The sequence below is a fragment of the Heliangelus exortis genome, chromosome 9, assembly GCF_036169615.1.
Source record: "Heliangelus exortis chromosome 9, bHelExo1.hap1, whole genome shotgun sequence".
Lineage (NCBI taxonomy): Eukaryota > Metazoa > Chordata > Aves > Apodiformes > Trochilidae > Heliangelus > Heliangelus exortis.
In genome coordinates, this window is record NC_092430.1 from 16,650,322 (window position 1) to 16,665,534 (window position 15,213).

Below are 15,213 nucleotides of genomic sequence, written 5' to 3' on the forward strand. Positions count from 1 at the left end.
TGTCTGGAAAGTTTTTTTGGCTGAATCAAGCAGAAAAAAACAGAATAGTAAAAAGGGAGCTTGCTGCCACCTGCTGTGTTTGAGTGTTTTGCTATTGTCCTACTGTTTTAGAGGTGTAATTGCTTTCCTGGTTTTCTTTTATGCCTGTTGTGTATGGCTAGTAATCCATAGCCTCCAAGAGTTCTGCACAACAAGCAGTCAGCATGCCAGGACATGCTGTGCATTTGGTGGTGTTCTTGATAATTTCCTACTGGTTGTTTCCATATTTTCTTCAGTCTGTACCAGTTTGTACAGAGCAGCAGTTTGTACCTTACCCTCCTGAATTGTGAAAGGACTATAGGCTACTGTTCAAATCATGTTGATGTTCTCCTCCCCTTCCACAGGATGAGACTGAAAAGAAGGATGAAAAGGAAAAGAAAAAAGAGCCTGAACCTAACTTCCAGCTTCTGGACAACCCAGCCAGAGTCATGCCTGCTCAGCTGAAAGTTCTCACTATGACAGAGAGCTGCCGATACCAGCCTTTCAAACCAGTAAGTGTCACCTTCCTAGTCTGTGTGCATGAACCAGAGTGTTCCCAGTTCTGGGCTTGTGTGTCAGGACCCAGAATATCTGTGTGTACATGAGAAAGCCACTCACAGCTGCTGGATCACTGCCACGTGTTTTAGAGATTTGCAGCTTCACTGTTGACATATTTTCTTTTTAATGTCCCTCTCTCCAAACGATCACGTGCAGTCTTAGTTGGGGGAAAGCCAAAGCTGCTGCAAACCTGTTAGGAAAATGCTAACACTGCTTTATTTATCTTTCTTCTTCTACATATATCAGATGCTGTGATGTGGATATCAATCAGACATACTCTTTGTATTAATGACATTGCTGGGAATATAAAGACTGAGCAGTGATATTTACCATGGGCTGAGAAGTTGTACAGGCTCACTGTCAAAAGAAATAGGTTAGGACTTCTGCTGGGGCTGCTTATTCTGCAGTGGGGTTTATACCTAAATGAAGTATGCTTTTTTTCATTGAATAGATTCCCTATTCAGTTACCTCTAGTCTTAGAAAAGTGCTTTCATCTCCTGTTAACATAGAGAAGAGATAATCTGATTGTCAGATGGGGAATGAAAAAGACCTTTTAGCGTTAGCCCAAGGGATAACTATCTTTTGTGAGATGTTTAAATATATTGCAAAGCTGGTAAGCTTGCCCCTGATCTCTAAGTCTCCCGAAGCAGATTTTTCTGACCTTTATTTTTGTTCAAGAAGTGCCCTTGACTTCCCCCCTTTGCAGGATCATGCTTGGGAAAGCAGTATTCAAAAGAAGTAATATTTTTTCCAGGAAAATAGTAATGTTTTTAATAAATGGATTTCCTGGAACTCCGATCAGCACATTGGATTCTCTGTACATTATCTCCTTTTGAACCATCTCCTTCAGCATAGCTGTGGAAGGATCTTCAGTTTCTACCCTTTAAAGAGAGGAGATGACCAAGTTGATATTTGGATTGGGAAGATCTGCTCTGTGGTCCAGTAAGTGTCCACTCAAGCAGCTGGATGGATGTAGCTGTTTGCTTTAGTTTCAAAAGAAGCCGAGTCCTTGATGAGAGGAGTGCAGTTTCCTGCCTTAACCCCCCACATAAATAGTTTTTGAAGAGAACAGAGCAGTGCAGCTTTTTTCTGGCACTAGGGTGTGTAGCCAAGGAGGTTCTCGAAAGGGAGCTGCTCTGAGGAGTGCCAGAGTAAAAGGCTTCTTTGAAACACTGTTTATAGCCTGGAATCCTGCTGTGGTCAAAGCTCTGATCCCAGCCAAGCGTGACGCAGCACTGCCTCTTTGCACCTCAAGTTTCAGTCCTGGAGATACACCATTTTGCTTTAGCCTGCCAGGATGTTTGGTTGTGATCTTTGTAATTAATTCCCCTTTGTTTTAGAAGGTTCTGCTGATAAGATTCCTCAGTCAGTGGAAGCTGCTGATCAGATTAGTCTTTTTTTCAGATAGCCTCCTGGGAGGTGGGTACACAGAGAGGCTTCACTAAGCTTTGTTGCCCTGAAAAGATGTCTTGTAAAGCAGTTATGGTTCAATTACTTTTCATGTGGAGTGTCCCAGACTGGGACTGGGTTACAGCTGTGAATCCAGATGCCATTTTGTATCAAAGTGAGAGATTGGTAGTGCAGAAACAGAAAGTGGCCTGGATAGACTGTTCAGTCCCCGTTTTAGGCAGGGATCCAGGTGAGTGTCAGAAGCTTTGCTCTCTTCACTCCTGCTGAAGTGTCTTGTATGGCACAGGATAAATACTGTGGCCACAAACACTGCACCACAAAGCAGAAGTGAGCAGCTCTAATGCTCACTGCACTTGTCTTGCAGCTTTCCATAGGAGGCATCATCATTCTGAAGGACACCAGTGAGGATATGGAGGAGCTGGTTGAACCTGTGGCAGCTCATGGTCCAAAGATTGAGGAAGAGGAGCAGGAACCTGAACCACCGGAGCCCTTTGAGTACATTGATGATTAAGACCTGAGGTACTGTGTAGTGTGCAGTCACCTTCATTAATCCCAGTGCAAGAAAAGCTGCTTTGGATCAATGTGAAGTAGCTACCAGGACCCATCACTCTTGTTCCTGCTCTGATGCCTTCTCTGCCAGATTCAGAAACATACACTCAGTCCCAATTTAAAGAATTTGGCAGCAATAATAGAGAAATCCACTCTTCTGGATCAGGCCTGAACAAGTCATACAGGATCTGGTCTCTAATCTTGGAGGCTTGGCTACTCTTGAGTAGAACCTTACTGGGCAGAGTTAGAGCAGCGCAGGGTCACAGGCAGCAGCTGAGCTAGGAATAGTCAGCTCAGGAAAGATGGTCCTGGAGGAGCAAGTGGTTTATGTAACAAAGCTGTCATCCACTTGACCCCAGTGTAGCAGGATTTGTTGAAAGAGAATTACTACTCTTCTTTCTGGGGTTGTCTTTCCAGTAGTTCTTAGCAGAATTTAATGACACTCCAGTCATGGGCTCTCAGAGCCTGACTTAGCAATCCTCATGGATCTGGTCCAGGCAATGAATGGTGCAATTCTTAGGTTCCTTAGTTAAAGTGCCTGAGCTGACGTGTGAGTTTCTCACTGACAGGCAGAAACCCGGTTGCTTTATTTCCAAATATGGGCTGGCATGTCCCAGTTCTTCCAAGAGCAAGGATTATGTACTTGAATTGGTGGATGGGCAGCAAAACAAACTACTCGCTAAAAACTATAAATGTTGTGTCAGTGGCAGACTCGGTTGAGAGTGTGGGGCCAACCACAGGAAGCCTCAGTTAAATACATTTGCTTTTCTGGTTTCTCTCTCCTCCTCCTCCAGGATTGTGTCCTCTAAAGAAGACACTATGCTTGATATCAAGAAGACAGACATGAGGACCTTCGTATCAAGACCTGCTGTTCAGTGCATGCAGCCCCAATCTGTGCTGAGCTAAAGCTGATAGTCTGTGTTTTATGGCTGAAGAACAGATATATGCTATTTAGTGTACTCTTTCACAAAACCTTGTTTTCAAATAAATATATTAAAAACTCTTGACAGAAAACTTGTTGCTTTTAAAAAAAAAAAAAAAAAAAAAGACAATCCTAACAACCTTATTTTGTGCTCATCCCCAATGTTGAAAACTAGACCCGTGATCTTCTTGCAAAGCTTGACTGACTCTGCTCCTCACAGAGTTGTTGGGATCTGTGCATATCTCTGCTTTCTCTAGCACTCATTTAAGCTGAACAAGGTCTCCAACTCCAGCCTGGTCCAGCCATAGCTCTGATGCTTCACAGAGGCTGCTCTCTACTCTCCTGCAGCTGTCCAGGTGAGGTCTGCTTCCAGATTACCTCTCTGATACTGAGTTTGCACTGATCTTCCCCTTGCTCATCCTGGTATTTGTATGACAGTGTGGGGTTGACAGAAGGGCTCTGGGTGTTGGTGATGGGACAATGTGGCACGTTTCTCCTTGTTTCACAGAATCCCTTTCTTTCCTTGTGTGCTTTCACTGCTTTCACCAAATACAAGCAAAACAGTTGATGTGAGCAGGCAGCTAGAAATGCGTTACAGGCCTAGATGGGGTGAATCCAGACATGTAAGTTGTTACACTGGTGTGCATCATTAGCCAAGGGGGATTTACAGTCAGGGATATGGAATGAGCAGCAGTCAGAAGCAAGGAATGCAGCTCCTGTCAGCCCAGCCTCTTGGGCTGTAACGCTTCACCTGTTGGGTTGTAATGCTTCAAAAGGTTGCAAGCCAGAGACTGCAGCCCTGGTCAGCTGTAAGCCAAATGCTGGACAAAGCTTCATCATCTGAAAAAGCACTTAAAGGTAATGTAGTTTTGATTGTATGTATGTTGGGAATATTTTGCTACATGTGGACGTGCCACAAGCTTGTGTGCATATGTAATAATGGAAGGCAAATCTTCCTTGTAGTGCCTGGGAGTTTTTCCATCAGATGGTTTACTTTAGTGAATGTTACTATAGCAATAGAATAGTCTGCATTTGTTCTCTGCAGAGCTTAAGCAGGACAGAGCAGAGGTGTGGGACTGAAAGCCAATTTTGAGTCTTAGGCTTCACTCAGAAGTCTCTGAAGTTAAACTGTGCTGGTTTCACAGTTCTCAGCATGGTTCATATCTGTTATACCATGGAGCAGAGCCAAGAATGAACCTGAAATAGCTACAGCAGCATTACTGTTGGAAAAACTGGAAACAAAGAGTAAATCACTGCTCCAATCCCATGGTCATCCCAAGTAAGACCCAGTATTGTGGTGCAAGAAATAAAAGATGGATAAATGTGCATTGTGTGAGTCTCCCTAGGGCTGAAATACCTTCTCTTGGAGTTGAGTACCTGTGTCCTGCTGTTGCCAACCAGTCTGGTACGTGGTGTTTTTCAGGTTTAGCAATGCCTTGTGTGGTCTTATAAAATACTGTGTGGAGGGGAAGACATTTGGACAATAAAAACAAAACAAAACCTTATTTCAGGTCATTCAGGCACCGGCTGAGCAGCTAGATATTGCTGGAAGATTTCTAGAGTCTGAGCAGGAATACTGGGAGTAGCTGGCTCAGAAAGACTTGAAGGCTTATACTGATACCTTGGCCAAGGTGTGAACAGTCTGCTTCTATTCACAGGACTTTTTGCTGAGCCTTTCATATTGTAACATTTCAGGGTACCCAGGATATTCCTGGCACTTGCCACAGGTTTGGTGTGGCTGTGTAAATCTGTACATGCTGAGCAGTTTCCACTGAGCCTTGTACTGCCTGGGGCACCATCCCAGACACTTGATTCTTGTGCTAAACGATTTTCTTGTGCCTGCAAAAACATTCCTGCCTCTGGCAGTGATGTTTCCCAGAGCTCCTTTGGCACAAGCAAATGTAAAAACCTCAGGCAGCCTTGAACTGATTTCTGAGCTGCTGCTCTGCAGCCACGTGGTAAGGGTACTCTTGGGCAGTCAGATTTTTAGAGCAGCTTTTGGTGTCTGTGGAAGAAAAAGGCCGTGTGTGTCAGGCTGGGAACACCAGGAAGGACATCTGGGAATTAGCCCGTCCTTGCTTTCCCGGATCTGCTTCTGACTGTGTTTTGTCTCCACTGGATAAATGCACGTGGGAACTGCACGGGTTAGGATTGAGAGCACCCACAGAAGAGCATGTGCTGTCCTGGCTTGGAAAGTGCTAATCTGTGACTGTAAAGAAAATAAATAAAAATAGGAAACATGCAAAGGTGCCATAACAGCAGATTTTATTTAAACCTCTAGGAAGAGTATAGAAATACTCTAGAGACAGAGGAGAAAACCTGTAGAAGGTCTAGAAAAAATTCCAGAGAGTGGCCCAGAAACCTGAAATCTTCTTGGTAAGGTGCTAGAAAATCTTGGAGAAGGCTCTGGAAAGCCTCGTGCTGGATTCTGCCCCCATGCTAAGGCATGTGACCAGTTTCCCTGGGGACAGATGGGGACAGTCACTGTGAGACCAACTGGATGCTGTGCTTGGGGTTGGAGGCCACCACTGTGATCTCCAGTTTGCAGAAGGCATGGCAGGACCCTTGAAAGCTTTGCTGCCACTTAAAAAAAAGTATCCACAGTGACTCATTAGTGCTGATTTCTTAGGAAGTGCTGCTCTCCCGGACCTGTGTGGATGCCTTGGAAGGACCCACCCCTGGGGTGTTTGCCAGGGGCTAATTGGACCTAAACCTCCTGGGTCTGCTGGAAGGAGAGGCTGAGGTGGCAGGAAGCGTACTTCTGTCCCTCCTGACTAATGGGCTTCATCTCCCTTAACCCTATGAGAAATAAATCACTTCAACAGCATGCCACTGCTGACATGCTGTCCCCCAGGAGGCCCTGGGCGTGTCATCCATCTCCTCTTTCCACGTGTTAACTCAGGTACGATCTCTCTGCTTGGTACAGATGAAGATGCTGGAGTCTGCTCCCAAGGAACAGGGTCTTCAAGGAGGGGGGCAACAGCAGTGGATACTCAGCAGATCTCATCCTCCCACCTCTCCCTGTCACAGTGGTGCCTCCCTCCCTATCTCTCCCCTTCCTTCCAGGGCCAGGCAAAACTCTTCCTCCTCACTGCTCAATGCGAAGGTTGGGCACTGCTGATAAGGATGGCAATGTTGGCCATTTATTTTCCTGCATCCTGGAGTAGGAGTGTCCCCCACCCTCACCCCTGCCAGACCCCAGCCTACCCTGGGCTCTTCCCCTGCCTGCTACTCTTGGCAATGGTGATGGGTTGGATTTTCAGCCCAGTGCTTGTGTGCACCTTCATCCTGCAGCAGGAGCAGGATGGGGCAGATGGGGAGCACAGACATTGCAGGACCACACAAGGCTTGAATTGCTTGAAACCTCTGATGGGATTAGTCTGAAGATCTTCACCCAGGAATGCTGATCTCTCTCTGGGGTGGCTTTATGTGGGAGCAAGGATCTTTGCCCTCTTAGTGAAGACAACTGGTTTTGGCAGATCCAGTTCAATGTGTTTCTTCAGCACTGGTGGGACTGGACTGGCCCATGGTTTTTTGCCTTGGGAGGAGAAGCTGCCCCAGGCTCTGCTGCAGTGCTGCACCTCAGGACTCCCTTGATTTGGCCTCTGAAATCCTGCTGGGTATGGGCAAATGGTCTAGCTGGCAGCAGCCCAGGTCTGGAGTTTTGTTTTGATGGCTTTGTGCCAGTTTCTGGCATTGGCTGCACAACTAAAGCTGATTTTTCTTGGAAAAAATGTGGTTCAGATATTCAGGTGAGCAGTCAGTGTCTCTTCCAGTGTCTAGCATATGAAGGAATGGGCATTACTCCACTTATTGCAGAGACATGACTCAAGACATACCCTATTTCTGCCCAGTTCCTTTGAAGACCAACTAATCCAGAGGTCATGGAATCCATGAGCCTCAAACACCCCAACCTTATGGGTTTGGTCTGATGGACCCTGTGTGTATGTGTGTAAGCAACACACATCAGTTTTTTCAATATGTTCACAAAGCATGTGCAGGAAATGGACAGTGGAGGGTTTATAACATGTGGATCCAGGTAAACAGGTCACAGCCAGCAGGGCAGGGTGCATGGGTGGTCACCCTGGGACTCACTGCCACAGTCTTGGTGCAGGGTTGGTTCTGGGTCTGGCCAAGGGGAAGGGAAGTTATTTGGTGGTAACAACATCCCTGGCCAAAGGTATAAATAACTGCTCTGGTGACCCAGGGAATAATTGCTGTACAAACGAGGTTAATTGTCAGCAGAAATTATGGGGATGTTGTTCCTCCAAAGATAACCTGCAAGGGATGAAACATGGAGCAGTTTTTTCCCCTTCAAACTGAAGGAAAAGAGTCTGAAATATTGGAGTAGTGTCTTTGTTCTCAGCTTTAGCTGGCTCTCCCATTTAATTGTTTTTCTCCATTCCTTGTCAATGAGAACCAAGATGGATTAACTTTTTGTTTTACCACTGTGTCCTCCCAGAGGAGAAGATGAGATAGCTTCTGTGGGGCTGGGCAAAGTGTTTTCTTTATCTTGACACAGATATCTATTTTATTTTTAGCTTTAGCATGAAATTGGAGAGTTAAGGATGAACAAGAAGCATCTGAGAATAACTTGCTGGATTCATTTACACTGGACAGCAGAGTTCATGGGCTTATTCATAAATGAAACATGCAACTTGACCTTCTTGTGAGCATGGAGGTTCTGCCATTTGTCTCTGAGTGATGGGGTAGGTGGCCTATGGTCTGTGTTGGTGGTGTAGGACATATGGCCAACAATCTGTGTTGGTGACAACATCAAAGTTGTTCTTATGCCACGAAGGCAGTGAGGCTCCCTGGTGCTGTTGTTGAAACTGGGATGTTTTACCTGAAGCCCTTGGGTTTTTGTTTTGTTTTAATTGAATAAGGAGAACACCTTTAGATCATTATCTGTGGGATGATCTGTGTTCCCTGAATGCCATTCATCCATGCTGGTGTTGGGAAAGTTAAGGTTTGGCTGGGAAATGGCCCCAGTGGGGAGCAGTGCCTCTGAGCTGGCAGGTCAGATTAGGTTTGGGGTTTCATGAGATTAAGGGTCAAAATCCGTGAGTGTGGGGCAGATGCAAAGCTCAGTGTTCAGTTGCAGCTGCCACTTTAGGCCACTGATACGGCCGTGCTGTGTCTGCCTGTGGGACAGGTGGAGGGCAGGGGCTGCCTCAGGTGTTCATGGTGGGAAACAAGACTGCATTGAGACCAAAACCCTGGGCAGGACATGGCTGGTGATGTGACATCATTTTGGTGCGTGTAGAAGATGCTTGCTCGAAAATCGGTGTTAAGGACAAGAGGTTAATTAAGACCTCTTAAAAATGGGACAAAGGCTCAATAAGGGGTTTTGTCCAGTCCTCCTGTTTGATTAGGTCAGGCTTCCCTCAGGTAGCAGCATGTTTGGACACCTGCTGCAAAGCACCTGTTAGGGCAGTAGATCGCTTCAGAAACCGAACATGATCCCGAACTCTTCAGGTTACCTCCCCGGCACCGCCAGCCGGAAGCGGCAGGTCCCGCCTGCGCGCCAGGGGGCGCTGCCCCGGAGCCGGCACGGTGGAGAACGCTCAATCCTCACGTGATGCCGCCTTCCCGGCTGGAGATTGGCTGAGAGGGATCACGTGAGGCGGGAAGTAAGGTGGGGCCGGGAGTAAGGCCGCGGTTGCCAAGGCGACGGGAGGCGGCGGCGGCGGGACCCACGGGGTAAGTAGCCCGCGCTGTCGTAGTGCCGGTGGCTCTCGGGGTTGTCTCGCTTCCCGCCTCTCTGGCTGGCTCGGGAGCTGGTAGGGAGGCGTGCTTTAGGCCGTGAGGAGGCGACCGCAGCTCCCCGTCCTGGGTAGGGGGGTGGCGGGATGGCTTCTGTGTGGAGAGCCCGTATGATTGGCGAGACAGCGATTGGGGTTGGCGAGGGACGGCTTTGGAATTTCTTTGGAGGAGTGTATGTGTGCGGGTATCTTCCTCGTGCAGTTTATCCTCCTCATGCGGTTTGTTTGGAGGTGAGACGGATAATGGGCTGTGTCTGGCTGGGCTTTGGTGGGGCTGTGTGAACTGCTGTGCTGCGTGCTAATACCCTCCCTTCAACAATTTTCTAGGTTTACCAGCGATGAGATGTAGCAGTAACGCTTAGTGATGGTTGATTCAGTATATGAAGCTGAATTGCTCGAACTAGTGAGAGAGGTTGGTTTTCTCTTTTTTTTTCCTTTTCCTTTTTTTTTATTGAAATGAACGAGAGAAAATTTCGTAATGCTTGTCCTCAGAATGAGACATAATTATGTTGTAAATCTTGGAGTTATTTAACTGGCCAAGTATTTGCTGTACACTGAAATCACATTGACTCCTGTCATGATCTGTAGATTCAAAGGGCTCTATGTCCGTTAGATGCCAGCAAACATCAATCTACAATTATCTAATGCTCATTGCAAATGAGACTTTAATTAAAGGAACAGTTAAGTTGATGAGATCCACAGGCAGGTCCAACCTTTGACTGTGGTGAGATATTTAAAACACTGCTTAGCTGCCACCTTATTCCATATGTACGTAGGATCACAGAGCCATATAAAAACCCTAGGGCTAACAAAACCCAGATTGAAGTTCTGAGACTCCTGATCTCCATGTTTTAATGCCTAAGCAGAATTTTCCATCTGGGCATTCCTCTACCCATCTTGCTCAGAAGAGGTAATGAGAAGGTATTCTAAAGTGAGAAATGTCCCTGCAAAACTGAGAGTGAGAGACAAACTGTAGGGGCAGGTGCCTCTCTAGTAGTCTGTGTTTCAGTCTTTTGGAAAGTTGTCTGAAATTGGATATTTATGATTTGGAACAAGAAACCAAACTGTAATCTCTGCTGATTGTTGCAGTCCTTTGATCAACAGTGTGTGGGGTGCCTGGTTTAGGGCCCTCAGTAAACACCAAACCATCAACCCATTTCCCCTGCCTTGTGTGCTCCTGTAACCCAAGCTATTGCAGGGTGCCAGAGGTGCCAGTGCTCCCGAGGGACAGTCAGGAGCAGCAGTCAGCTCTCACTGTCTGCAGCTTTCACCAGGCTGTGTGTTGAAAGCCAGGTCCATTACTTCCCGCCTAAAGAGGCTGCCGGATGACAAAATCATACGGAACTTAAATCTTTTTGTGGATCTTGGAAAACAAATCTAAAAAAAAGGCTTAAGTACTTAATCATTACTATGCTGCTCTGATGTTAACAGTGATGAAAGAATACAGTTCTTGTTCTCTGTGGCAATGTTGGGCGTCCGGATCAAGTTAGCAAAATGAAATGTGTGCTGTCTTGCCTCAATAACCAATAACTAAGGCTCCTGAGATGGAGAAAAAGGGTTATATGTAATACAGTGAGTGTGGGAGGAAGATGCAGGACTGTTTATCTCAGCTTGACTGGTTGGTCATTAACTTGGCTTGACCAGCTTCAGATGAGTGACCTGGCTCAGAATTCTAGCTATCTGACTGCTGTAGAAATAAATATTACACTTAAGAATTCCTGCTTCTGAGAACGTTATTTGCAAGGAAGTTATTTAGTTGTTTCTTCAGCTGAGGTATAGCATTAGTAGATTTTATTTCTTTGAAATGAAATTACTGGTTAAAAAGAAGGGCATCATTCTTTCAGGGAGGATGTGCTCTGTGTCCAGTGCAGTCCTTTAGGATGCAGGAGGAAATTTAGTTGAGAGACAGCATTTGCCTGCCACAGGAGGCAGCAGTTCTTGCTTTGTTGCTGTGCAGTCTTTGGCATCTATGGACTGTGCTACAAAAAAACTTTAAAGCAATCTGGCATTTCCTGGGTCACTCACTGAAGCCTTAATAATCTTTAAAAAGTATTATTCCTGTATGTTTTTGTCTTGTAGTATTTGGACTTTGCTGAATTTGAAGAAACAGTGAAAGTATTTACACAGGAATGTAAAATAAAAGGGAAGCCGCTACCTAAACCAGATTCCTCAAGAGATTCAAAATCTTTGCCTGTTCAGGTAATGCATAATTTACACCTAATAAGTAATACTAAAACCAGTTAAAAGGCCATTTATCACCACTTGAACTGTTACAACAGTGAGATTATCTGAACTGTCTGAAGAGATTCCTGAGTATTTGAAGAAGTCTGCTAGCAGTCATCTTTCAGTGCAGGAACCTTCGAATCTGAGGGTTTTTTGGAACTCCTGTCCTTTTGAACCTGAGACAGTACTTTTGGTTCACACACTTTCAGGTTTTTAGCTTGCCAGACTGATTTTCACACAGTGTAGACATGTATTTTTGTGCTTGAAAATTTGGGATTTACTTCTTCTATTGATGGTTGATTCAGGCTCTCAAAGATATTAAAGACAGATGGAGAAGGAATATTTAGGGGGCTATTGAATGGTGAGAGATTTTATATAAAACTTTTCATTGCACTTCAGTTCTTCATTCACAAACCTACTGCTGTAAAACTGTAGCTTTTCTGTGTTTGGTTTTTCACTGAATGCTTTTCCTCTTTGCAGAAAGATTTACTTACAGCATTTGAAAATGGTGAGCAGAAGGTTTTCTTTCAGCTCTGGGAGGAGCATATTTCATCTTCAGTCCAGGACAATGAACCTGTTGCTCAGAAGCTGGAGTTCTATCTTCACATCCACTTTGCCACCTACCTCTTAAAAAATTCTGAGGGAAAGCCTGTAAGTTTAGTTCACAGTTCAAAAAAATTCCTTTTGTTTGTTTTACTTCATATATGTTGTCTTTAGTGTGGATGAGGATGGGATCTTTTGAAAGAAGAATTCCCAGAATGTGTATCCAGTTTTTGGGCCACAGTCTGTGTTTTAGATGAACCAGACCCCTTGTATTGTGAGGTGTAGAGGTGGAATTTGGAGGTGTCCTTATGTGGAGCTTGTGAAGTATTTTAAGTTGGAAAATACAAACATGCTGATGTGAAAACCCATCTAATTGTGGTCCACAGGAGATTTCTAAAATGCTTACTTTCCTTCCAGTTTGGACTGAAGCTGTGTGTTGAAATGTAAATGTTTCTGATAAAATGGGGAAGTTAAATCTTGACCAGCTCAAGATACCATATTGAAAACTGTAATTCCAAGCTGCCATCAAATAAAATCTGTTACATGGGACTTTTATGATGAAGAGACATTTAAGTAGCTTGAAGTCAGCCAAGATCATCCAGGGCTTAATAGCTCCGACCTTACACCTGCCAGTTTCTATAGAAGTATCTGGGTTCTTTCAGTGGGTTTCCCAACCTCTAAGGAGCTTTTGGTCTGTTTCATCTCTCAGGTCCCCTTCCTGGTAGTGTTTGAATGGATTTTACAGTTCTGGACTTATCACTGAAATAGGTGTTTCCTTTTTGCTCTGAGTGTGGAAATGACACTGTACTTGAGAAACGTAGCCTTAAGTGGGGAGGAATAGTTTACATTGAAAAAGTTACTGTCCCTCTGCTTTTGTTGCACCTGGATGGCAGAAATAACGGTTTAAATTTTAATTTTTTGGTGGTGAAGACAAGATATAATGCTCTCTAGTTAAATAAATGTTGCATTCAGAATGGTAGTTTTCTAAATAAATATGCTGCTTTATTTCCTAGGACAAAACTGAACTTGAGGAAAGGATTTCCCATTTTAAGGCATACCTGGAAACAAAAGGAGCTGCACTGAGCCAGTCTATGGAGTTTCTTCCCTTCTATGCTTTGCCTTTTGTTCCGAACCCCATGGTACATCCTTCATTTAAAGAACTTTTCCAGGTCAGTATCTACTTCGCAGAGATGGATTTTTCTCATGGTGTGAAAGATATGAATGATACTTAGTTCAGTAATTGCTTTTATTGTTTCCTTTAACAGAAACTGTATAATCATTAAAGAACATTTATCTGATGAAGGAAGGGTTGTGAGAGTGCTGTCAGTAACAGAGTACCATCTTAAATGTATTTGCTTGAATCCTAAACAGTACACCTGCTTTGTACCTCAAAATAAGAACTGCTGCCTCTCCTTCCTTTGCACACAGCCCTGAAATACAAATGCCTTTGGGAATCTCTAAGTAGTAGAGACTCAAGTCCACTTACTTTCCATGAGGTTGTTGCCCAACCCTATCTCTGTATATAAGCTGGATTTAAGGAATGATAGCGAGGCATAGGAGACTGAAGCAGTTATCTGTATATCAAAAAGTGAGTCAAGTGTATAAGTAATCCTTCTGTAACAGAAAATGAGTCACTATTGTCTGTGTTCTGAGTTTCTTCCCCACCTCCCAAAAAAATGCTGGATGATTATAGCTGTGCTAAGGTTTGGTGACTCTTGCCACAGACATTTTTTCTGGTTATTTTTTTGGAAAATATGTTTTAAGCCTTTGCCATTGAATGGTTATTTCAGAGTTCAGTTTTTGGGCTTGCACATGCAAGGTAGGAAGAGTGTGTGAAAGCTGGTATGCTTGAACTTCAAGATAGATCTCATTTCCAGGTGCACTTTCAATATGATGATAATCTACAGTTACTCTGTTGATGAAGGGGTAATAAAACACTTTACATTGACTGCTTTTCGGCTGCTTTGCAGATAGATCTGTAGGAGACATCTTCTAGAGCTTTAGTTTGACATTCCAAAGCATTGGTGACAATTCCTTTGGGGGAAGGTACAGCCACCATTCCACTTGCTGAGGGGTGGTTCCTGTGGAACACGTGGTTGCACTTGGACTGGGTCAAGGAATCCAACTGCTTTATTGCCTGTGATTGTGTATCCAGCTCGCATGTTCACAGACACACATGTACACAATTTGTTTGTAAAAATTTATAGTATTTTTCAGGGTAATATGCTTGAAATGCTTCACCATCCTACCATGCAGACAGCTGTGCTGCCTTATCTAGAGAGCTGCAGGAGTTACTGTGGTGGAAGGAGGTATCTTCAGCCTGCATCGCTGCCACACTTTGATACCAAATCAAAGCTAAAGTGGCACTTGCCCTTGGGCTGACTTTTGATGTACCAGCTGATGAGGTGCTCCAGTTTAACACCAAAAAAAGGCATAAACTGCCATTTTCCTTTGGGACTAACTATAAATAAAGAGACTAACTGGTTGACCTCAGATATGGGATATGACTACTTTTTCAAATTATACTTAGCAGCAGCTTTTTTTTTTTTTTAACTTATGCCTTATCTAAGATGAGTTCCTCTGGTTTATTCATAGTAACCCAGTGTCCAAGCTTTTAGTCCACAGTCACTCATATTTTCTTATGGGAATTGTACAGCACATTCCATGTTAGTGTTGAAACACAGATTGTTCAACGTTAGAGAAAGAACAGCAGTGAGTCAGTAGTCTGCTAAGCAGTGTTCTTACAGAATATTTTTTTTCTCAGGCATATGATGCTTTATATAGCTGGAGTTCTTGTCTCTTTGTGAAATACATCTTGAAAAATATTATACACTCCTCTCTGTAGGAGACATGGTTCCTTGGGTGATATACAGCGTACTGTCATGCACCACTGTCTGGGTACTGAACTGGTAAATGTAGCAAGTAAATTCTATATGCTCTCCAGCATGATGAAATAGGGGCAAATCTGAGCTGTGAGAACAACTTGCAACATATAAATATACAGCAGTAAATTTAGCAAACCTTCTGCTCCTTGTTGGAACATACTGCTTTTTCATCTGTTGGCTGGCTTTTCATCAAGCAGAAATTAGCTTAACTGAAGGTTTGAAATAGAAGAAATGAGTATTCAGTGAATTCTTAGGTGTAATTTTTTCCATAAGTGTTGTTTTCTTGTGCCTATGAGGCACTCTCTTGGGCAGAAGACAGCATTCCAGTTTGTGACTGATA

General features: G+C 44.2%; 2 protein-coding genes across 3 annotated transcripts in view; both read left to right on the plus strand.

Moving 5' to 3' along the window:
• PSMD1 (proteasome 26S subunit, non-ATPase 1) overlaps positions 1 to 3,549 on the plus strand; it is a 61,805-nt gene extending 58,256 nt beyond the window's left edge. Inside the window, exons 24-26 of the mRNA XM_071752426.1 lie at positions 384 to 530; positions 2,351 to 2,505; positions 3,330 to 3,549. Coding sequence (XP_071608527.1) covers positions 384 to 530; positions 2,351 to 2,497 — 294 coding nt within the window. The 3' untranslated portion in view covers positions 2,498 to 2,505; positions 3,330 to 3,549. The remainder of the gene's footprint in view (positions 1 to 383; positions 531 to 2,350; positions 2,506 to 3,329) is intronic.
• Positions 3,550 to 9,068: 5,519 nt separating this feature from the next.
• ARMC9 (armadillo repeat containing 9) overlaps positions 9,069 to 15,213 on the plus strand; it is a 58,329-nt gene continuing 52,184 nt past the window's right edge. Inside the window, exons 1-5 of one of the 2 annotated variants that reach the window (XM_071752438.1) lie at positions 9,069 to 9,160; positions 9,550 to 9,634; positions 11,302 to 11,421; positions 11,926 to 12,096; positions 13,002 to 13,157. In XM_071752438.1, the coding sequence (XP_071608539.1) occupies positions 9,587 to 9,634; positions 11,302 to 11,421; positions 11,926 to 12,096; positions 13,002 to 13,157 (495 nt within the window). In that variant the 5' untranslated portion in view covers positions 9,069 to 9,160; positions 9,550 to 9,586. Of the gene's footprint in view, positions 9,294 to 9,549; positions 9,635 to 11,301; positions 11,422 to 11,925; positions 12,097 to 13,001; positions 13,158 to 15,213 lie in introns of both variants that reach the window. The other variant, XM_071752437.1, reaches the window with a different exon arrangement.